The 24,694-nt window shown below is 28.6% G+C and overlaps 1 protein-coding gene across 4 annotated transcripts in view; it reads left to right on the forward strand.

Annotated features, from left to right (window-relative positions):
* LOC132938677 (5-hydroxytryptamine receptor) overlaps positions 1 to 24,694 on the forward strand; it is a 228,139-nt gene that overhangs the window by 126,402 nt on the left and 77,043 nt on the right. For 3 of the 4 annotated variants that reach the window (XM_061005652.1, XM_061005653.1, XM_061005651.1), the window contains one exon: positions 20,769 to 21,301. In XM_061005652.1, the coding sequence (XP_060861635.1) occupies positions 20,827 to 21,301 (475 nt within the window). In that variant the 5' untranslated portion in view covers positions 20,769 to 20,826. Of the gene's footprint in view, positions 1 to 14,294; positions 14,559 to 20,768; positions 21,302 to 24,694 lie in introns of those variants that run through there. The other variant, XM_061005654.1, reaches the window with a different exon arrangement.

Genomic DNA, 24,694 nt, shown 5'->3' on the forward strand with positions numbered 1-24,694 from the left:
GATTGTAAGGCACAGATATTATTTTAACAACTGATTATATGATTTCCTCATAATAATTACGATGGTCGTATTACGTTTATCGATAAAGGACGTGCAAATTAATTTTGTATTCAAAATCTACTATTTATCTAAGTATAACTTTCAATTTCCTAAATAGATAATCCAACACATTTAATATGTGATGTGTACCTGTTGGTGTAATAGACGTAGGTATAAAAGTACTAAGTAAGTCACTATTTCGATATAATAATATACAAAATGCATTGCTATCCATGCAGAATTAACTCGTCGAAATTGAGTTCAAACACAGCTAGTCAGTAGCAGGTATGGAAAATATAATTCATCGAACGATAATTGAAAAAATGTGCACATATATCATATAATATTACTATATATTTTTATGGATTTTAAAATATATGTGAAGCAATTATAACTGGAGTAGTTTTAAAATTGAATTATACGTGTATATAATTGACATTGAAGTATGGATTAAAGTAAAAACTACGTAAAATTGGAATATTGAAGTAAAAATTATCCCAGAATTCAGTTTTACAATGATTATTCTTAAATTCATTATTAAAAAAAAAAAAAAAAAACAGTTTAAATTTAATAAATTCGTTAAATTTAAAAATTTAAATTAAAACCGAGGTAACTATACTCTGTTCCAATAGAGAACGGTCACTTTTCGGCTGCGGCAGTGCAAAAGCCAAATTTTCCCCACCTTTCTTGCCAAAGATCGTCAACGTCTTCGAGAAACACGTCGGCTAGCAAGGTGGGGGAAGTTTGGCCTTTGCACTGCCGCAGTCGTCAGTTGTATGCACAAAAAGTGACCGTTCTCTTTTGAAACAGAGTATAGTTATATTACTGTATATTTTATCTTTTGACTTTTGTATTTGTAACTTATACATCCTGTAATAGTTCATAACAGATTGAGTTATAATATATTATTTATGTAGGTATGTTTGCATAATAAATAATGATTGAACATTGATCATTGATTTCGTACATAGGAATTTATGGAAAATTCGAGACTATTGAAATATGAAGATATGTGATCATTTGCTTTATTGTTGTCATTAAACAGTAGTATTTTAAAAACATAAATAGGTATAAGTTGTATAAACGAGTTTAAAATTTAAATACTTCGGTATAATATAATATATGAAGGTTTTTTTTTTAAATATTGTTACCTTTATCAGCTGTTGCATCAGAAATTGAAATAAAAGACTTGTAATTTTAATTTATATCATAGTAATATTATTTTATTGTAAATGCATTTAAAATATGTTTCTTTGGAGAAATTAAAATATTTAATGGATTTATGATAAATTATTCAAAAAAATAATTAAAAAGAAGATTTAAAAATAACCGGTAATGATAGGTATTAAATATTATTTATTTTCAATATTTGTATGCACTGTAAGAACAATTCATGAAGAACATTGTACACCTATTATATTATATATTTACGAGCTTTTTAACTTGAAACAACAATTTTATAATAAGAAAAAACATTTTTCAAATGTCTTTGAAAACAATGTTGGTTCAAAAGATCAAAAGTATTTAGAAAATGATATCATAATATTATCTAGAATTTTGTATTTTATATTTAAATGTGGACATTTCAAGTATGTACGGTTCATTATTTGTGAATTACAATAATAAAATAACAACATCGATTTTGTCAAAAACTGGTAGGTATTGCATATATTTCAGTTTTTCGGTATTTATTTTTCAAGATTATTTTGAAAAGTACAAGTGGTTTTCACTTTTTCCTCTTAAAGTGCAATATTTTCTTTTAGAAACCACCCTTAATATTAAATGTTGGAGCATTTCCTTGCTATAAAAAGCGTTTTCAGACAGAAAATAGAAAAAGACGATCATAGAATCTAAGGTTAAAATTAGGATAGAGAGTAAACTAGGTAATGTTTTTGATTTAATCAACTATTATTATAGTACCATGATATATTTAAGAACATCCTACGAATTTGAAATATTTCTAATAGGTACGCAATCATGGTGTTTCGTGTGTGTGTACATATAATTATATAATAATTTATCGATCGATCACATTCTAGACTATGAAGGATTTCGACAGAGTTATCCGTTTCTGGTTCTCATCCATACCTCGACAAGGAATAATGTTCACGGGGTAACAATAATTGGTCCTGCCTGAGCAATTATTATTACCGGTATCTATATGAGTACATGTTATAGGGTTTTGTGATTAATGGCCATCGTATGTGAATCTATATCATGTCTGATTAGTCTGGACCCAATAGAATGCTGTTTTTAATTAACCTTTTTACAAGCCAGCAGTAATTTAACTGTTTGTCTCTCGTCAATCTGTTGGAATAATCCAATTTTCCTCTTACCTACATAACTACCTATATTTTTTTATGTTAGAATTGTTTTTCAAGCCAATAATTGCATCTAGAATATATTTCTACTTTGCAGAAATCGTTTCTCTGTACAATACTATATGGAATACTATTATTCCAAATGAGATATTTTGTGCAGTGATTTATAAAACTATTCTTGAATAGTTAATTAATTAATTATCTATTATAAGAGTATAACCATCTTCAAAATATTCTTCGAACCAATAATATATTTCTATAACCAGAGTTATGAAGTATACTTTGAAAATATATTTTAAATTTAAATATCAACTAATAAGTACACTCATATATTTTTATAAAATTAAAACTATAATTTTAATGTGTATAATATAATATAATTTTTGCAAACTTTGTTTAGCCGTATAGGTATAATACAATAAATAGTTATATAATAATATAATTTTAAAAAGTTAGGAAAGTGGGTACCACTCTGTTGCATTCTGTACAGTGTACAGCAGGTAACAAATGCGGATAGGGTCACTGTAATGGATGTGTTAAATTTGAATTCAATGATAAATCATTACATATGAAAAACGACTCTGATCGAATACGGTCTATCAGCCTATATTCCTAAGCATATTTTCTGATAATTATTGCTATTAAAGTAACTTATACCAATCTTGTATTACATTTTTAAATCGTAGATAAAAAAAAGAAGCAATTTAATTTAAATATGTTCTACAATTTATTAAAAATATATAAAAATAAACACATTAGCACTTCAGTCAATACACATTCAGTAAATTATATTATATTAAAACATCAGACATGTTGAACATACACTATCGTATATCGTTATTTTCGCACTACGTTTACTTTACATATTAAGTTCCATTCATGTTAATAGATTTTATACATAGAAAACTAGTAATTAGTAAGGCTTCTATCACACATCACTCGGCGAGTGACCTTCTGAAGCAAAGTGAATATTAACTGTGATAATTGTATCATTCATAGTACCTATAAACTATAGTCATAGAAGTTATTATCGTGTCTCAATAATCAAGGTAATGTTTTCATCGACGTAAATTTGGTTACAAATCTGGGGGCGAGTAGCTAAAAATATTATCAATTAACCCGTATTGACATATAATTTATTTATTAATGGATTACCCTATACGTGATTAGGTTAGGAAATACTTGGGGGTGCTTCGGTAGTTTGTATAGGGCTAAGCTCCCTTAACTCCCCCTAAATTACGCATATGACCGATGCATACAATGATCTTTGGACTTGAATAGGACATTATAATAATACATTATGCCAATGATGAGTTCTTCTAAAATGTACGACTCATCAAGCTAGTTAACAACAAAGTCGTCAACAATACAAACAAAAATAAAAAGAATAAACCACGATCGCAATCAGAAAGCAAAAAGCGATATTTATATTTCTTGCAGGTTACCCCAATAAAAACTTTTGCGACTGTAAAGAAATCAAATTATTTTTTAAGTCCTCCTTGAATCTGAACTCAGGTCAATTAATGCAAACGATAGCAATCAAATTTAATAGTAGAGTATCACACTTTTAATTACGATCTGACAAACACCTTAAGTAGGTTTAATAAACCTTCATCCGTGGACTCTTGTTTCTAAAATTTCGTCAGCAATAGAGTAATAACTAATAAGCCTTTCGGTTAGAAAACCAACTACCTAGATAATATTATTTATTTGCATAATACATGACATAATTATAAAGCCTATCTATGCCACTGTTTTTGTTGATCTCGATCCTGATGAAAACAATAATTATATTTTTGGTATAGAATCTTTACTTTGCCAGAGTATTAAAATTGAAGAACCACACAAACATTGGAACATTTCTCAGCACTTAAATTGTCAATCTCATGTTCACTTCGCACTAAAGGTTATTGCTCCCCTATTCTCCTCACTGTGTCCAATTCTGCAAAAGCCATCTCAATACAACATGTACTAAACCACGTAAGTCTCCTGCTATTTGCACACTACAAATCGGTAATCATCCTACAAATTATAAGCGATGTACTGTCTATAAAGAATTCCAACATCAACGGCAACACCCTATCAGTTCTAAACACGCCCATGTCTAACAATCAACCAACAAGTACCTATCACACACCATAAACACCATGATCGAACCTACGCTAAGATGACACGTAACGATACCACAAAAATTGAAACAACTGATGCTCCTTTAGCTAACATATAAAACGTCCATTATAATTGTTTATATGAGTTTAATAAAAACTAAGTATACTATATAAAGTCCAAACTCTCCATTTTGCAGACCACTGTCATTTCTAAACTGAATGAATCCAAAATCATAATTCGAAATACACTTCAAAATCTCACCTAATCATATTATTGAACATTGCAGGCAATATTGAAATAAAGCTAAAATGACAATGATGTCGTAACAATCTTATCTAAAATGGAATGAAAAGAAAAGAAAAGTAAAACAATATTCACTCTTATTTTCAATGTTATTATTTAATCTATCTATTTATCTTCATGCTGATCATTTTCTGTAACAGATAGCCTAAATAAAAAATGATGTTAACAAAATAAATGTTTTACTTCTGATTTATCATTAGTATATAGTATTTACCAATATCATAGGAAATAAATAAGCCAAATTTGTTTTACCTACTTATTTTTCTTCTGCAATATGTATGTATTATAGGTACTTAAATTTGAGCTGTAGTTTAAAGAATGTTTATATCCTAGCAACAGTAAAAATGTATCAACTCGGTACAAACTTTTTTCAGTAATAATAATTTTATAAAACTTTTGTGAGTTTTAATCAAAAATGTAAGTTTTAACTTTTATGTTTCAAAATAACTGAGCTTAATTGTATTATTATTATATACATATATTTTATATATATATATACTTACTAGAGTTAAATGTTGAAATTATTATAATAATGATTTTTACATTTAGTCATATTCCATCTATAGAAGAAAGTCTGAAAAATTTAAATTAAATTCAAATTATTTGAACAAGCGCACAGCGCACACACAAGTTTTAATTGCTACAAATTGAGGATAAAGTTGAAAAATAATGATAAGTTATTTTAAAATAAGTTAATTGAAAAAAACAGGATAAAAAAACTAAAAAGCTTTATTTAACGATTATAATATCACACCAAAATGATATCTAAATAACTGGCGAAAAATAAAAAAAAAAAAAAAAAAATTTAAAAAAAAAACAGTCAACCGCTGTGGAGAAAGCATTGTGTCACCAGTCGTTGGTTTTGACATTGTCGTCTTTAACGTTTAATTTTTTTACGAAGTATAAACTGGATGACGCTTCTAGTCCAGACTTTACGTTTAGCTGACAAGTTATTGAAAAGCCCATCGGTCCAGCACGGTAAACAATACACCTGAAATCGTTTTATTCTTTCCGAGAGAGTGAAAAAACGGGCCGTAATCATTTTTCACACATACAGTACAAACACACATAAAAACAGTTTCGTATTGTAATTTTTGTATTTTCCGTCTCACCGTCATTCCGGAGACTGTCGCCGAATTCCGGGGAAAAAAAAAACAATAACAACACGCACCAGATGTGAAAAACGGTCTACCTGTCAAGAGGTCGAAATTTATACCCCCCCCCCCCCCCAAACCCGTTCATCACCGCCCTCATCACATCCTAATTTTTATCGAGCCACTGCTGACGAGCTGGAAATAGACCGTTACAGATAGTGTTCTTGTAATGCTTTTCGGACCGTATAAATTTGACCTCACCTATTATACTATACAGTCCGTTGGAAAATAAAAAATATCTTTAGCGCTTATATTGTATTGTGTGAAAATATTGTGTATACGAAATAAACGGGTTTCAGTAAATTCTTATAAATTGCTGTCAGACGCCGAACTAATTTTATCAGGTACGGACGTCATTAGAGTGCTTTATAATAAAATCCTCTGGACTTTTTTGAAAACTTATCTTAAGTTTTTGAATACACCGTTGTCTCGTATCGTTACCACTCAATATAACTTTAACAGTTAAAACATTTTTTTCACCGTAAGTTCGAAACCAGCATGTCAAAATAGTGATCATAACATTGATATATTATCAAAATACTTTTTTCAAGTAAGATCACGTTTATATAATATAATAACATACATTTTCGGTTCATATTGTTTACGTGATAAAAATAATGCAAATTGTAATAGGTTTTATAATAGGTACTACAATATATCTTCACCACATTTACATAATTTTATATTTTACATAATGTTATTCATGAGATTTTATTATTATTAATTATTATTGTTTTATGGATACAAAAAAATAATAATTAATATATTTAAATGTAGGCTCATATATTTTTACCATTGTTCGTTAAAAAAAATGCTTTGTTAGTAATTCATTGGATATTTAAACTATAGTATTCCTGGTGACTGGCGGGCAGCGAGTGAAACATATTTTGTTTGCCGCCTTATGGTATTTTTAATAACTTGGAGCATTTGTTTTTTTTTTTGTTTTACAATTGATATGCCTAAATAACGTTTTATAGGAAGGAAATAAATAAAACGAATATTTTATAAAAATGTAAAAGGGCATTCGATACCAACCTTTTTTAAGGAGTTTAATAAAGGCAATTTTCTAAGTGTGTGCGTGGAGTCGTGTTAATGTACTCACACATTCACAGCTGTAAGTGATCATCTACGTGTATTGTGTATGACTGCAGTATTAAAGAGATTGTGGGTTTCTATTTTAGTTTTTTCATATTTGTCAACGTTCTCTACATTTTCAATTTCATATTTCAGTGTGGATTATTTTTTTTTAAATGTTTATGTAGGTACTGTTAATCTTAGTTCGAAATTGAATGGCAATATCTAGCAATAAAGTATTATATTATGCATTATTAATACTCCGTTGAACCTATACATGATTAATATTATTGTAACTTGATAATAATATTATAGTATTCTATGACATAATATATACCTATTAGAAACGCAGTCAAAAGAGGCGCAACTCTACAATCAATAATATCCGTAATAGCTTATATATATACATGTAAAATATGCACCTACACAATTTTATGATAATATTCAATATAATTGATCTAGATAATTAGGTACTTAGTTACTACACACACAAATTGTTAAGTGTTATAAAAAGAACTATTTACTTAAGAATAAATTGTGTTTTGATATTACATTTTTTATCGATAAAAAAAAAATATTGTTTAACTTTTTTCTTAATAATCACCTAAGAGTAAAAGCATTGAGTCGTTACAGGCGTAATAATTCAATATTATATACTGAATTCCCATTCCTCATAATAATTACTATCTGTACATATTATACATAATGTGAATTAGATACCAGCAAAACAAAGCCCAGGATGGTGGCACATTGGTATCTATATTGGTAGCTAAAATTACTACCTACCCATTAGTCAATAGTCGTTACCTGTGCATAAATTATTGTATTAGTGAAACACATTAAATTTGCATTATTAAAATAACATATAATTATTATACTTATAAGATAGCGAAAAAAATATACATCACTTGCAGTAGCAGTGTAAAATCACCAATCGACACGTCCTAATTTCATACGCAATTAGCTATCAATGTATCATGACTCATGAGGTATTGAAGTTTTTAAACTTTACAAAAGTTTACAAACTGTAAAACAATGTAAATATAAATTTGTCAATAGATTATGTTGTATTAAAATATATTAAAATGGTTTAGAAGATAATAGCTAAAATTCAAAAATATTAATTACCAATTAAAAACGTCTATTTTGTTTATACGATTCCCAATAGTATTGAACTAATAATCAATATGATTTAGTTCGTCATGCAAAAGTGATTCATCAACAGAGAAACATTATTCATTATCGTTAGATTATAAATTGGTTTGGACGTTCGAAGTAGAAGAGAACTGCGTCCATTAATTTTGAAACCTTAGCAAAAAAAGCTTTGAATCCAATGTGTCAAGTGTGTAATTTTCACCGTATTGCCATTGGCCGGACGTCCGGTCTACTTCCGATGAATTTAAGAGGTAGCTACTTATTAACACAATACTGGTAGGGAAGTGGATCGTTACTATTAGCTCATGTGGACAGCAGCCATCTATATTCTATATCCAAAGGTTATCTTAAAAGATTGAAGTGTTGAGAATCTAATACTCAATACAAATGCATCTAAAGTTGTGGACTGTGTAAAACTGTAGAACAATTAAAACGAGGAAACCTCTTAAAATAATATATTTCAATATTTATTATTCAATTATTTTTATCGCAACGATATTATGTACTATGTCAAAATCCAATTTAGAAAATTAACTTAATAGCAACTAAAATTTGTTATGACTTATAAGTATTATGTAAATAATAATATATTCAAAATTCTATATTAGTATTAATTAATATTATTTTATGCTACCTTAATGAATAATTAATTAAATTTAATGATAATAAAAAAACGTTAAAATATAAAAGTGTTTTAAATCTTTACTCGTAACATAATTTTGTTATCACTTAATATTTTTAATCCTTCGGATTAACACCATTATAGTAGAATACTAAGATGGCTCTGCTGAGTATTGGTTATTAATGGATATAATGAATTATCATTGATTTACCATTGTTAATTTAAATACACATATAAATATATAATCCGGTAATTCTCTCCGAATCGTATAACAAATTATTATTTTTTTTTTAATTAGATATAGCTAATGGTAGACCGTATATATCTATTAATATAATATAATTGATGATTGTCAATTATATTATGTACACAATTATAGGTTTGTAATATTGTGTTATCTCAATTTATAGTAACATTTTAACAGATAAATTGAATTTTTCTTGACCAAATATATATGAAATGTGTCATTTTAGTAGTTCTGTGCCATATTGCTCTGAACTCTTATGAATATTTATGCAAATTTCTAAACAGGAAGATAAAGTCTAAAAGTTGTTAGTTGTATTTAACTCTAAAACGCTTAATTTATTACAGTCGAATTTGACAAAAACAAGCAAAACTACAATCACCTAGTTTGGTATTATAACATCGGATTCTATAGTCTCCCAGCAAACCCAAACCACGAAATGTCTAATAAAACTATAATCGTAAAATTAGTCCTAGAATAATGAAATTTTTTGAATCGTAAACAAAACCGTTTATCGTGACAACTGGATTAATCCATAATTTATCATAATGTTCTGTACGTGGTTTTGAGACAAAAACGATAAGAGTGAAACGCCTACGAGTAAATTATTGTTTGTAAAAACGGAAAAATGAACGTATATATTATAAAAAATAAATATTGTACGTCATTTATACATAAAAAAAAAACTCCCTCTTAAAACAAAACTGGTAATTTGTTGTCGCATACACTGTTTTTTCCGAGAATCAGCCCTATTGGATCGGTCCCGTATAAACAGCAGATACATTTTAGTTAACTGGGTGGTAGCAGGGCTCTAATACGAATCTTAATGGTTTGTGTTGGTATTTTATTCCACTGAGTAATTTCAAAGAAAATTAAAAGAGGTAAGAAGAGGAGGGGCAGAATTGAGTAAATGGCGAGAAAAAACTCAACAGCGGCTGGCGATCAGGATATAAATCGATTTCGGCTCCAGATGTGACCTCGACATGTTATAAGCGCCGTGGAAAGAAGAAAAAAACACCAATGACCGAGCTTTTAGTTGGTGCCATTGTCTGGTAAGAGAAAACGCTAATGAAGTTTGACTTGATGGATTGATCTATTTCGTACTGTTTGTGGGGTAGTCCACCCACAACGCCGTTGCCTTTATTCTGTATAATAATATACAGACTACTTCTATTGTGGCTGTGTCGGTTACCAGAGGAATAAAAATAACATTGTCACTCGGCGGAGACAATTTTTACTCGAAATAAGACTGTTTTAATTTCATTAAAATTTACAAAACTACGTTGCCACTCAACAAAAACAACTTTTGTTTTTCATAGAACAGCTCACCCATATTTTGGTTTGTTTTGTTTTCAATTCATTCGCAATAAGAGTGCAACGGCAGTTTTTAAACTTTGTATTTCAGCACAATAAAGTTTGTTACATAAATAAACTATTCCTTCATTGTTCTTTAAAAATGAGAATAACTACGAACCTAGTTTCTCAGAACTAAAATTAAATGTATTTATTTAGTTTTATCCCTTTCAAAATTGAATTTTTTGATATAATATTATTATAATATATGGAGGTAATAATAATAAATTCGCTGAAAACGTCATATTCATATTCATAAAACCTAATGATTATGTAAATATTTATTTAAACTTATATACCCATGTTAAATGAACTAAGCAGCTTAAAATTATCTAAAACTCGTTGTTGACTTACGAAAAATAAGTACCTACCAAGATATTTATAACATATTTTAATGTGTGGATAAAAATACTGTTATAATTATTTACAAGACATTAATCATAAATGATCATTAGATGATTTTATAATGAAAGTATACCAACCTAAGCATAGTTTATTTAATAGGCATTGTGTATATAGTATAATTTAAAAACTATTGTACCGGGAAAATAATTTTAAAAGCATATTGTTAACCACTTGTGTTATTGAACATTTTCAACCTGAAAAACTTTTGAAAAAAGACCACACAAAACGACCGTTTTATATTTTAAAAGTAAATAAAACTTTTTTGTATGTTATTTATCACTTTTAGTTTTGTGTATATTGCTTGATGAGCGTTAAAATGAATTTAAAAAATATTAAATGTTATAAGTATACCACAAATCACAATATGCGAAATGCATTGAAATACATTTGGCAATAGGTTAAAACCAATGTATACCTACTTCCGTTATATCAACTATTAGAATCTGCTATCTACGTAATTATCAAATATAAATACATAATGCAACGTGTCTGGTACTATCGAAACATGTATATTCCACACACTGCCCATAATCACAATCACATATTATTATCGCAAAACAGATTTTCATTACTATTTCCGGTTCGTACTTCCGCACTGGGTTTAGCTACAAATTATCATAGTGGAAAATGTTCTGCCGATACGGCGATACGCATAGTATTAATCGGAACTAAGTATTGCAACAAATTATATCCAGTAATGTTTCTACTCCCGTGTATAGATTATGTTTATGCTTCATCCTCTAACTCTTCTCTAGACCGAGTTGGAAAAAAAACAAACAATTTTTTCATTAAAATTGATTTTTAAATCTATAGCGGCTGATATGTATTAGTAATAAAAATAACATAGGTAATCCATTACGTAAACAAGAAATTATCAAATGACGAATAATAATATTTTGATAACATATCTATTGTCTGTACATACAAACGAGTATAATATTATTTTCACTGCAAGGAAAACCAGTGATTTAACACCAGCGATGATTAAATGTGTAACGATATTATAAGACCACAAAAGTTAGAGCGAGAATAGTGTTCTATACATTATTATCTAACATGACCATTGACCACAATATTAATTACTTATTATTATTTGTATACATAATTAACTATATTTGTGTACCTTGTATTTTTGTGTGTGCTTTGACAAAATATTTTATTATGTATATTGTATGAGACAATAATTAATAGTCCCATCATAGTTTAATTATTATTGTTAATATACAAATATCTTGTGGCAATATGCCAATATATTCAAATAGATTTATCGACAAATAGGTATTGAAAATAAAAATGATTTCCTTGGTAATAATTTTCATTCCGCAGATTCCAATAGATATTCTAATATCTTACAAAACAAAAGTATTATATTCGTACAATTGTTTTGTCATAACAATTTATTAATACTTTATATTCATGGTATAATATTATGGTATCAACAAAACTTGCTATTATTTGATTTGGTTTGAACGGTATAACCAATATATGATTATTTTTTTTTTTTTTTTTTTATTGGGTAACCCGCGGCAACATAGGCCATTGGATGTGGGGGAGGGCACTGTAGGTTTTTAAATTGGGTAGGTTGGTACACGTGTGTGTTGTGTTTTGGCAGAATTTCTAATGGGGCACCCGTAGGTTTCTGCCGTGCCCCGGGTGGGGGGATGGCGGCACTTGTTCTCCGGACACCGTGACTTGCCCGAAGAAAAATGCCACCCGTGGCCAAGGTATCGAACTCGGGTCGGCTGCGTCGCCTTAGTCCGCTCAGCCACTCCGTCCCCCATAACTGATTATTGTTGGCTATATAATATTGCAATTATAAAATTATATGCACAACTTAATGTTTTATTAATTTTGGTATGTATTATACATTTTATACAAAAAAAAAAAAGAAGGTTATAGTCAATCTGTCAAAGTAATAGGATATATGCTATAAAAAAAACTTCATAACACCAATTTTATTAATACAACATGCAAAAGAAATTATTATTTTTTTTTTTTTATACATATATTATGTTTTTATAACCTTTTATAACTCTTACACTTTGCATATATTAAAACTACTTAATTTTTAAAAACAGCCCTTTATCCTATTTTTTTTCCTGACCTTGTAGTTGTGTGCGTGTGTATGATATTGGATGAGAGGTGAGTTTGCATAAATAAATGTTTAAAGCTGGACATTGGCGTGCCGGTTGGTCGTAATTCCATTGGGTTCAGTTAGGTGTAAACATAGGGGTCTCATCACCTGAAGTCCGCCTCTGGTTATCATATTTAAATTTCTCTAATGCATTCATAATATTTAAATTTTCGCCAGGCAATAAAACCAGGACGTAGCCGAGTAATTGCTTTTTTGCACCTTCCACCGTCTCCGGAAAACCATGCAACATTGTAAAGCAAATAGCAATTCAAACGATCCACGCAATATTTTATGATACTCGAGACTATATTATTATATTATTTTTTTCTTACTTTAAACCAAATTTTATATAATAGGTAGATGTTATTTCAAATTAGTACCTCCTGTCTTGAAATTGAATTTTTTATCTTTAGAATTAAATATAACTCAATTAACCGTTAAACGATATAATTGTGTGTAGTATGTAAATAAAATATTATGTAGGTTACTTGTAGGAGTAAAGCAGTTTTTAAATTTGGCCGTCATTGCAGCGAAAATTTTTAATTAATGTATATAATATGTAAACATATCATCTAACATTTTTATACTAACATTAATATTGATTATAGTTTTATAAGAGTAAGCTAAGTGGTTGATATATATATATATATAGGTATGTTTATGTAATATCATTAGGTACCTAAATTAATTGCACTATTTCCACTAATCTATAGTAATGTGCGTGGTGCGTCCATTTAATTAGTAAAATTATATTCTACCTTATTATTATGTATGGCCGTATATAGGTAGGTACAAGATAAAAATATAATCTAAAAGTTTCAAACATTATTATACGATTACATCCTAAGAATATTGACGGATATAAATGTTCAATTTTTGACAAGCAATTGAATACCTGTTATATGTCGTATAATAACGACATAACGTAATATGAAAATTTGTTTAAGTTTATAATATAGAGGTAAGGTAAGGAAATACTTATACCTAATATAATATTATACACGCAATACACATTTATACAAGGCGGATTTATGTTTACATAGGTTCACTATAAATAACATATTATTCAATTAAAACAGCTTTTGGTAGGTACTCAGTTTTATATTCTATAGATAACTATAGTTATGCTACCAGAATAATAAACATTTTTATCTAAACAGTTACTGTTCGATTGAAATTAGTTATATACACTTCACATATAGGTATATTATATAAAAATTTTTATTTATAATAATCGCAGGGAATTGTAGGTAGGTACATACTCATATCATGTTAAACCAAACATAGTTTTCTTATTTAAATTTAAATATTAGGTAAAAATTTGTTTTTAATCGGTTAGTTATAATTATAGTATTGTATGTTTATATGAATACAATTACTATTTTTATTCTTAATCTACCCCCTCTTGTAGTGATGCATGTTCAACTATAAATAGTCTAAGGTCTATATTAAAGTTATATCGACAAATCGAAATCCTTTCGATTAATTTATGCCATTCGTATTATTTGGCATTAGACTGTTCATGGAATAGTAATTCACTATTAAAGTGTATTATACGCGTAATATTCGAACTTCAGAAGAACACTTACACATAGTTTTCGTACAAACAAATTGGGAGTGGGACTACCAAAGCAATAAAAATCATGTAAGTAAAAGTTATAAAATAAAAATACATTAGTAAAATTCCTATTATAGTTGCTTTCGAAGATCATTGTTGAGGATCATTTTAAAAAAAAAAAACTCATACAAATATCATAAGGTATGTGATTAGGCACATCATATAGGAAATAAACATGATATTACGAAACATTTAAGACACAATCATTATGGATTAACTAAAAACTAAAAAGAAAAACTCATCAAAATATATTGTAGTGGGTATATCATGACAATAAGTTCACTTTTTATAAACATTACTACAATAACATCACAATTATTTTGACAGAATTGTAATATAAAAATAATTTATTATAATGATGACATATAGGTTTCATTACGTCATATTTTAATTATTTAAAACTAAATTATTTAGATATCATCAAAACTTGTTTTTATAACAAAACGTACATTCGTATGGCTGTAAGTTACGAGCTACTTATAATAAGGTTATATTATAGTTCAATATGATTTCAAACAACCATAAAATAAAACTATTATTTTAATCATTAAATCATGTGAGCGATGTTCACGGTCCACTTATCTGAAATAAGTCATATCCATGTAATTTAGCCAGCCTTTCAAGGAAAATGTTTGGTCACATCCTCATCTCCAACAAAAATACCTATAGGCTATAATGTGGCCTGGTAGTTTTTATCTGGTCAGATGGTGAACAATAATTACCAAAGCGGCAATGTATCGGACACAGGAGTTTATCTGTTTTTACACAGAACCGTTTTTGGCACCAAATGGCAAGTTACGTTTTCAGCAAGTTTCGTGTAACACTAGCAATTCGATTAATCTTTGGGTTGGTTTCTCCTTTTTTTCATCTTACGAACGCACAATTTTGAAGGATCGATTGGCAACATGTTGCGCATTGTTCGGATTTTAGGTACCTAATCTCAGTTCAGTCGACTGGACCATTAACTATTCTGGTCATTCGAATATCATTATAAACGTACAAAATCGTGTACCGATATATATATAATAATATATTATTTATGTTTATGTATGCCAATATACATAACTTATAATCATTTAATGATTTATACGTTTATATGTACTTATGCATAGTTTAATAATTATTGTTATCAATTGTCCAAAATACAACTTGGGTTTTTAATTTTTATGATTTGAACTACTCTATCTGACACGTAGCCTGACCTCATTAGAAACTATAAATTATAAGAAAGTATTAAGTATTCATTGTAATTTGTGAATCTCAATTGGCATTTTGTCAATCATTGTAATATTCAAAATTATTTTAATACCTATTTATGAATTATTATTAATTATTATTATACCTACACTTATAAAATGCTTTTTTATTATTAATCAATTTATGTTTTAGATATCTGTCAGTGTTTATTTTTAAAATATTGAATTTAATTCAATTTAAAATATTGAAAGCGCATAACTCGCTTTAAAACTATAATCATTAAAAAAAAAAAACGTACTAGAACTATTAGATAATATTCTTACTTTTAAATTTGATCGTAAGTCAGTTGACTCTAAAATTAAACATAACAGAGTTAAATGTATTATTTAGAATGTACAATTTGCAATGTTATACGTATAATATTTGTAAGACAGAGACCAACGGATGTGAGTGTAGCGTCCTCTAAAATGTCACAACAAATTGTATGGTCTTATAGGTGTGCGTATTGCGGTAGCGCACCTTTGATGTCATATACGATTATTCTTATGAGTTATGAGTGTATAATATCATATTCAATATTATATGACGTATTATATTCTAAACACCTTTTAACTAGGTACTGAAAAATCATAAATTTAAAAATAAAGAATAAATTGTTCAGCATACCGAGAAATATTAAAATATTGAATTCAATTTTATATAATGTATTATACTAGTTAACATCTATAATAAATTAATTTACGTATTAACGAAAATGGTATAATATTTCTCAATAATTTTAGGAAAAATATTTAATATTTTAAAACTGTACTGAGTTCATTTAAACTGGTTAAAAAAATTTTAATGACAAAATTGTTATTTTGCATGTAAAAAAGACTAATAGATAATTGATAATATGCTATATAATAATCTATATTTTGATAATACGCTGCTATTTGCTGATTTCAACTAAATATGATGAAAATCTAACACTCAGTACCTGCATTCTATACGTGTGTGAAGTTGGCCCCAAAAGCTTACATTTTATGATTTTTTATTCATACTAACTTTGACTATGATTAATTATAACATATTATAATTTCAGTAAATGTGCATATAACGAATGATAATAACTATAATACAAATCTGAAACGCTATACATATTGATCTTATGAGGAGTTAATTACTAACAATGTATAGGGATAACATTTTATACCATCGCCCGGTGTTAAAAACTTAAATGGTTAAATCTATAACACTCACTATGCGGAATAGTTTAAATGGATTATAGGTACAATACCATAATATTTTGCATTGGAATTAGTCAATAAAATTAAAACTAATATTGTTTAACAATGCAGTGGCGTAATTTGGGTTACATTTTTTGTGTTGCCAACTTTTTTTACGTTACAGTAGATATTCAATCCCTTCTTCTGTCCTTCAATAGTCAGCTCAATCCTCTAATACAAAAATGTGTGTAAATAGTAAATTAAAAGGTTTTTTTTAATGCTTGACAAAATATTGTTGAATTCAAAGTTAAAAGTAACGCTAAACTGAGTATAAATAATATTAAGTAGTTTTAACTATCATAATCCAAATAAATCAATATATTAGGTAAGTACCTAATAACATGACAAACAGCATAATTTAAATTTACAAATTTGAATATTTTCGGTGTCACAAATATTACACTCACAACATCCCAATCAAACTTAAATTCAACGCCAAAACAATAGCACAACATAATAATTACCAATATAATTTATAAAAATATAATAGTTACTTTTATTGAATAGGTATTTACTTACATTTACTCATAGCTGCATAAATACTTAGCGTTTCACACAATATGGAAAGCAAAATCAAAATAATTTTAATGGTACGCATTTAACATATAATATACTATGGAAATATTATTGGTATTTATGTTATCTTTAGTAATTGAAAGTTTGAAATTTACAATTAATACAGATTATAAATTGTATCTATTATACGTATAGTATAATGTGTTGTATAAAATATAATATAATTAACTACATATATAGATGACTAAAGAAATATATAAAATGTTTGTAAGCAAAGGGTATTCCATAGTTATAATTGAGGATCTGTATTCTGTATAACTCGAATAAAGTGTATTTCTTTTATTCAAAATAAAAACAAAATAGTGATTTAGTTTAATTGAAATTGTTTATAAAGAATTTGCTGTTTACGGATAAATCAATAAAATGTTTTTTGTATTGCAACTATCTTGTTTTACGACCTCTTACTGTATAAATTGACATTGTTAAAAAACTGACCAAATAATATTATATGTTTATATATCTTATATATTATACTATATATGTACCGTATAATAACAGTAAGTACATTGTACTGACGTTAATTTTATTCCGCGTATTTCACTTTACGGGACGTAATTATATGCATATGCATGTATATATTAAATTTGATGGTATAGTATTGACATAATATCTAACCGGTGGTGTACATTGTATCCATCAAACTTTGATGATTTAATTATGAAGGTCACTGCAATAACAATTAGTTTATTCAATCGATAGTATGGTTAATTTATTTGTTGGTGGTTTTTTTTTTTTTAAACATTGTATCATTATATACATATAGGCATAGTTGTGACCGTATTCTGCATTATATACCTATACAATTATGGAATACACTGTACGTTTATATTCATAATGAAGTTAATTTTAATAATATGAATTACTGTTGTGTAGGCTTTGGCTAATCATATTCTCATATCAAACCGAACTCGGAACGTTTTAGAAACGATTTCATGGGGCATAATTAAATCACTCAAACCCACACACAGCAAAACAATCAAGATTAATTACTTCCACGCCGCGTAATTGTAATGCCGCAGTATGTCTAGTCGATATTGTTCGTACATAATACCTATTGTAACGTTTTGTCGATAAAAACGAAATAACCTAATACTTACGGAATAAATTAGAAAAACAATATTCACAAAAATGTTTTAGATATTTAAGCGCCGATTTCTGTAGAAAGCTTATAGTATAATTGATATTAAAATGTTATTACTTATTATTGTGTCCGATTGTTGTATTGTGTTAAAAAGGTGTCTAGGAAAAACTATTTGTTTAAATTCAAATTTGATCAGTTCCGGGTGGTTGAATAAGATGTTTTATAAAATGGTATACAATCAATATACGGGTAAATTATTAGCTTTGACTGACAGTGATTGAAATAAAAATTAAAAAGTTAAATATAATATAATATTGTACCAATGAGTATTTTGTAGAAACCAGATTTGTTTACGATCAGTCATTTGCCATTTTTAATGAAAACTCAATTTATTATTTCAATCTTTTGTAGTTCGTATAATGGAGTTATTTCAGTAAAAGCGAGTTTTAACAAACGAACCACAACAAATACTCATTTAGTTTCTTATAGTATTTCATCCATTGTATAACTGGGTAATTTTTAATGGAAGTTGAGATTGAAATGCTAATCTTCAACAACTGATTAATTTGAAACTGTCCAACAATTTATTAAATTTAATATAAATCGGTCACATAATATGTCCTGCAAAATATTATTATATTAATGTTTAAAAGCACGTTAAAATACAGTTGTTTTAAATGCTACTGATTAATTTATATTTTTGGGGTTATATCACTAGGTTAATCAAAAAAATATTAATATGGCTCTTTCATATTTTCAACCTCGCCTTTCATGATATACCCACCTATATATTGTTCTGTTTGTCCACCAACAATAAATTATTATACTATGCTTACCTAAATAAAAACATTTCGTAACATTGTTTCATAATTTGTATTTAATACTATACCTACATTATGCATGGTTCATCAATTAAAGCAATATTTAAATATGGCTAATATGGCCAATGGGACTAATTTTTCGAGTTTCTAAATTGTATAAGTTAATCACAAGTTTGTATTTTTCTAGATTTTTGTTGTAGAATAATAATAATAATGATTTATATCACCAGTCACCACTGTGTTTGTTTCGACTTTAAATATTATTTATCAGAGTTAACCATATTATGTATAAAAAGTAATAACTCGATAAACTAAGTATAACAAAGCATTATTAAAAACCTATATATGTCCCCCCCCTCCGTGGGCCTACATTTTAGACATTCCTAAGCAATAAGCGTTATGAATTCATCCAATGCATGATCTATGTAGGTGGAAAGGGAGGTAAGTGCAGAGATTTTTATCTAATTTTTCTATTTTATTCTGACAATAAATAAACTAATTAAATTTATTCAGAATTTTATTAAAAACTTTTTTTCTTAAAAAAATTATATTACGATAATATTATGTGATAAAGTTCATTCTCGTTCTGTAAGCTTATTATAATACTGTTGAAAAGTTGTTAGAAAAATCTTAAAATAACGATACTTAAGTATAATATGGGTAACCAGGCCCGGATAGGCACGGCGAGTTGCCGAGTTGAACTCGGTATAGATGTGTACAATTTGGTTCAGTTCAGTAAAACCTATATTATGACCAAAAATATTTAAATACCCCAAACTCTCAATAATTAATTATGAATAATAATTAATAATAAATATTATGTCTTACTGAAAAATGGACTGTTAACTGTTTAAGTTACCTTGCCTATTCTGCTTTGTAGGTAACAGAGTGTCACGTCGATGTAGTTTTAATTTTGAAGGTCCTACAACTGTATATTATTATAGCTTGCTTGAAACACGTGCAATCGTTATATTATATTCATTATCCAGGTCCATATTTATTAAACTATTTCCGCGTTCATTACTATTTTGTATACATACAAATATGCGAATATGCCTAAAAATGGCTAAAATGGCAAAACTGTGATATTTCTGCATGTAATAAAAGCCTTTCAATCAACAATAATACAAAATAAAAAAACATATTTTTTTTCTCTGGCCGGTTAAGACGATTTGTCACCCAGGGTTAAAACTGCTGCAGTGGTACGGATACTATACCATTGCGCCCCCCCCCACATTAATTCGGCCACGGTCATATTGATACTGAATCGTTGGTCTTATCATTTTTTTTTCAGACGGTCTTCGACGAATTTTGATCCGGCGGCCGGTCCACAAGCCCGCGACGAGTATCATATGGCCCTGCTCGGAGCACTTGCGGCCACCGGCAGTAGACGCCAGGGCTGTGTGCTGCGGGTGGCGGCCGACGCGATAACGTTCTACTGCGGTGGTGACGTCGTAAGTGGCGGCGGTGACAGTGGCGGCAGTGACGGCGGCAGTGGCGGCGACGGTGCCGCTGAATATTACCCGGCCACAGCGGCGTCCGGCCGGTTGTCTGCCACCGGCGACCGATTCGGCGACTACTTCCGGCGGCCCGTCCGGTCCGTGGCCATCGGCGACGACGGTTCCGGCGCCGGCGGTTACTACTATGGCACCGAGAACGGTTCGTCAGCGGCCGCCGTCCTGGCCAACGCGACGGCAGGCGTGGAACCGTTCCTGAACGGTTCGTACAATCACACGCTTGGCGCCGAGGTTGAAGACCTCACCAACTACATATTCGTCATCTCCATCGGCATAATACTGGGTGCGATGATTCTGACGACCATTTGTGGTGAGTCAATCCCTATATTGTTGGCTGCGCGTTGGTACGACTGTACGACCTCAAGTCGTCGTAATACATAATATTTTGCATGTGGGGTGATTTTATCGATAATTCCTCAAATAGATTTTTTATATAGTTATTATATTAACCAAAATCGTCAAATATATGGAGATTAAAATTACACACTCTACATGCTATATAAAACAGCAAAATGTTATATATCTGCATATAAACTATAACTCCACTGCACGTGATAAAAAAAAATTTGCCCTTGTATATTATGTAAACATGCACCGAGTGGTGTTGGTTCGCACACATCGGGTTGTTATAAACTCAAATTATTACGAGTCATGTACAACATTCTCTCGAAATAAATTGTATTAGACAAATGGACGGGTGCAATATTATACGGGTTATTTTGATACGTGATAATGGTATTATAAAGATGAACTTAAAATGAACGTTGGATAAGTAGGTACTTCGAAACCGAGTTTCACTCATAAATTCTGATGGTTTTGAAAATTGAATTTCCGAAACGTGCGTAGGTAGGTACGGCATACAATAATATGTATGAATATTTTTATTCTTGTAGTAAACTAGATTCAAACTATTTCAAACTAATATTTATATTTATTAAAATATTATATTATATTGTAAGGTATACCTGTCAAGCGGGGAAATAATTTCCATATAATATATTATTTTCGTGACTGTTGAATTTCCATTTTACAGTCATTATAATATTTTTGTACAAAAAGAGGTACATGAATATTTATAAAAATTGTTCATATTAAATGTCTTTAAGTTCAAAAAATTCTGTTTCGTGATAATCGTTTAAAACAACACACCAGTGGCCGCGGTATTATCTGCCAGCCCACGCACAACAATGGCCTGCAAAACCATTTTATTTTTCATCATAAGCATTTTTTACCATATTACAACCAATTATCGATCTAGATAACGATTACCCGTCATCGCATCCCACGTATTATTCTTTTGTTAGGAGATTGCATTGTTTTGTTTTTCATACTACATCGAATAAATCGATTCAGTCGTAATTATTTCGATCAGGTTGGCACTGCCTGTATTTTAACAAAACATTCATTAGAATATTAAAACTCAGTTATTTGTTTATTTTTTAATTTCGTATTTTTACAGTAGGTGTAGGTGGTTGATTTTATTTCTATCTTTTTGTTACGTTTTAACGCTACCTGCTCTTCAGCATTTACACGCCGATTACGTCAATCAAATAATTGAATAATAAATTTAAAAATTACGTTTGAGCTTTGCATTTTTTTTTTTAAATTTGTACATCACAAACGAACAGTTTCCGGTATTTTTATAAACAAAAACTACTACTAAAACTGTACCATAAGTGCACTGGTACGAATACTGATGTGCTTTCATATTTAAAAAATTTCTTTTTTTTTTTTGGACCGTTATGGTTTTTTATTTTTTTTTTTATGACATTTCAACTCACATAAACGTATATGTATTTTTAGTTACCTGATTTTAAAACCACACAAGGTAAAAAACACACCAGGCTAACGGCATAAACCGTTTGTGTAATGAAATCAACAGCGTTGCGAGCGTTTTGAAGCGTAATGGTTACTAGCATAGGTAATGGCAAAAGAAGATCTAAAGGAATGAAAATATAACGTAAAAACGTTTCCATTCATAAGTTATTTAAAAACTGCTATCAAAAAAAAATTCTATATGAACCACGTTTAGAGTTCATAAAAACACAAATAGGTAACTCATTTAAAAATGGGATATGTGTATCAGAAAAACATATTTTTACTATTGATAAGTGATAACTAAATATTGTTTGTGTATAATATTGGTTAATATTGGTTTCAAAAATTCAATTTAAAAACAAAATATCTATACCGTATAGATATTATACTGGAAATTGCTACATAAATTATATTTTTTTAATCGCTCGTGAGTAATAACTAGATATGTAATAATAGTGGTTAATTATCATAGCAATCAAATAATTGTTTAAAATTATATAAGTTAAAATATGATGACTATTCCATAATGACATAAGTTGTAATTTTATATTTTTATGTGAACTTATATCAGACATATAAGCTTTAAAAATCTATTTGTTTCTTAATTTACATATAAAAAACGATTCCATAGTTTTAAAATATAAACTAACATAATATACTTACATTTATTACATTCAATAACCAAAACCCATTGTGAATTTTTCTCTTCATCAACCACCCGAGTTTTTAGGATGGTATAAAATATACAAGTTAAATTTAAAAATAATAAAAATTGATCATAATGATTATAATTTTACAAATTTACATCAGAATATTAAACCATAAGATATTTTTTAATTATTACGAAATATATTTAGTATCCGACCGTTTCACAAAATATTTGGATATCAGTATTCTAAAAATTTGAACAAATATTTATTAAAATTGATGGAACAGTTTAAGTTTATATAATATTGGAAACATTAAAAATGTCTAATTATTTCTTCTTTTATAAATTATATTACTAAATACTTTAAACATATTATTCAGATAACGATCATATTACAAAATATATTTATATTTTTTTTTCTTACCATCATCGCACATAATATTTCCATGAGGAATTTTCTCAAATATGAATTCCTCCGTTGGATAAATTATACAATTGGTTTTTTCCAACATTGCTTACAACCCCGTACAGACAGAGTACTCATTATAGGGAAGTATTATATAGGTACGTAGTATACATATATATTATACATTTATGTATGTAACACATTTTTAATAAACAAAAAAATAAAAGAATATAAAAATTTAATGGTCGTATATAAGATCATAGCGGGATGTTAGCACGGGTTTTGTTGTATACTACTGACAAAATGAAACGCAGAAGATGATATTTTAGTAAATAAGAGACTTTCATATTTTGCTGTTGTCGGTGGTTTATCTAAAATACGGCATTTAACAACACAATGACCGTTTTGGTTCTTCTAACTATGTATAGTTAAATATGCTTTCGCCGTTTCACGTATAACATTATAATAGCCACAATTGGATGAGATCCTCTCCGTAGTGTTTATAATGTGCCCATGGTTACTTTAACATCACATGTACTTTTTAACTTTTTACTAACACAAGTACTGTCAGTATAGTGACTATAGAATACCACAATACGAATATTGTCAATTTACAACAAAAGTGTATAGTTTTTGTTCCACAGAGAAAACAGCTTCGTATTATAACTATATTTACCTACTAAAAATAATAACGATTTTAAAGTGCTATTGTATATAAGCATATATTATATTATCTCAAACAGAAATATTAATTGTTTTATTTTGATTAAACATTTTTTTTAATTATAATTGCTATGAAAAATTATAATTGTACATAATATATATTACAT

Source organism: Metopolophium dirhodum, chromosome 2 (genome assembly GCF_019925205.1).
Source record: "Metopolophium dirhodum isolate CAU chromosome 2, ASM1992520v1, whole genome shotgun sequence".
Classification (NCBI taxonomy): domain Eukaryota; kingdom Metazoa; phylum Arthropoda; class Insecta; order Hemiptera; family Aphididae; genus Metopolophium; species Metopolophium dirhodum.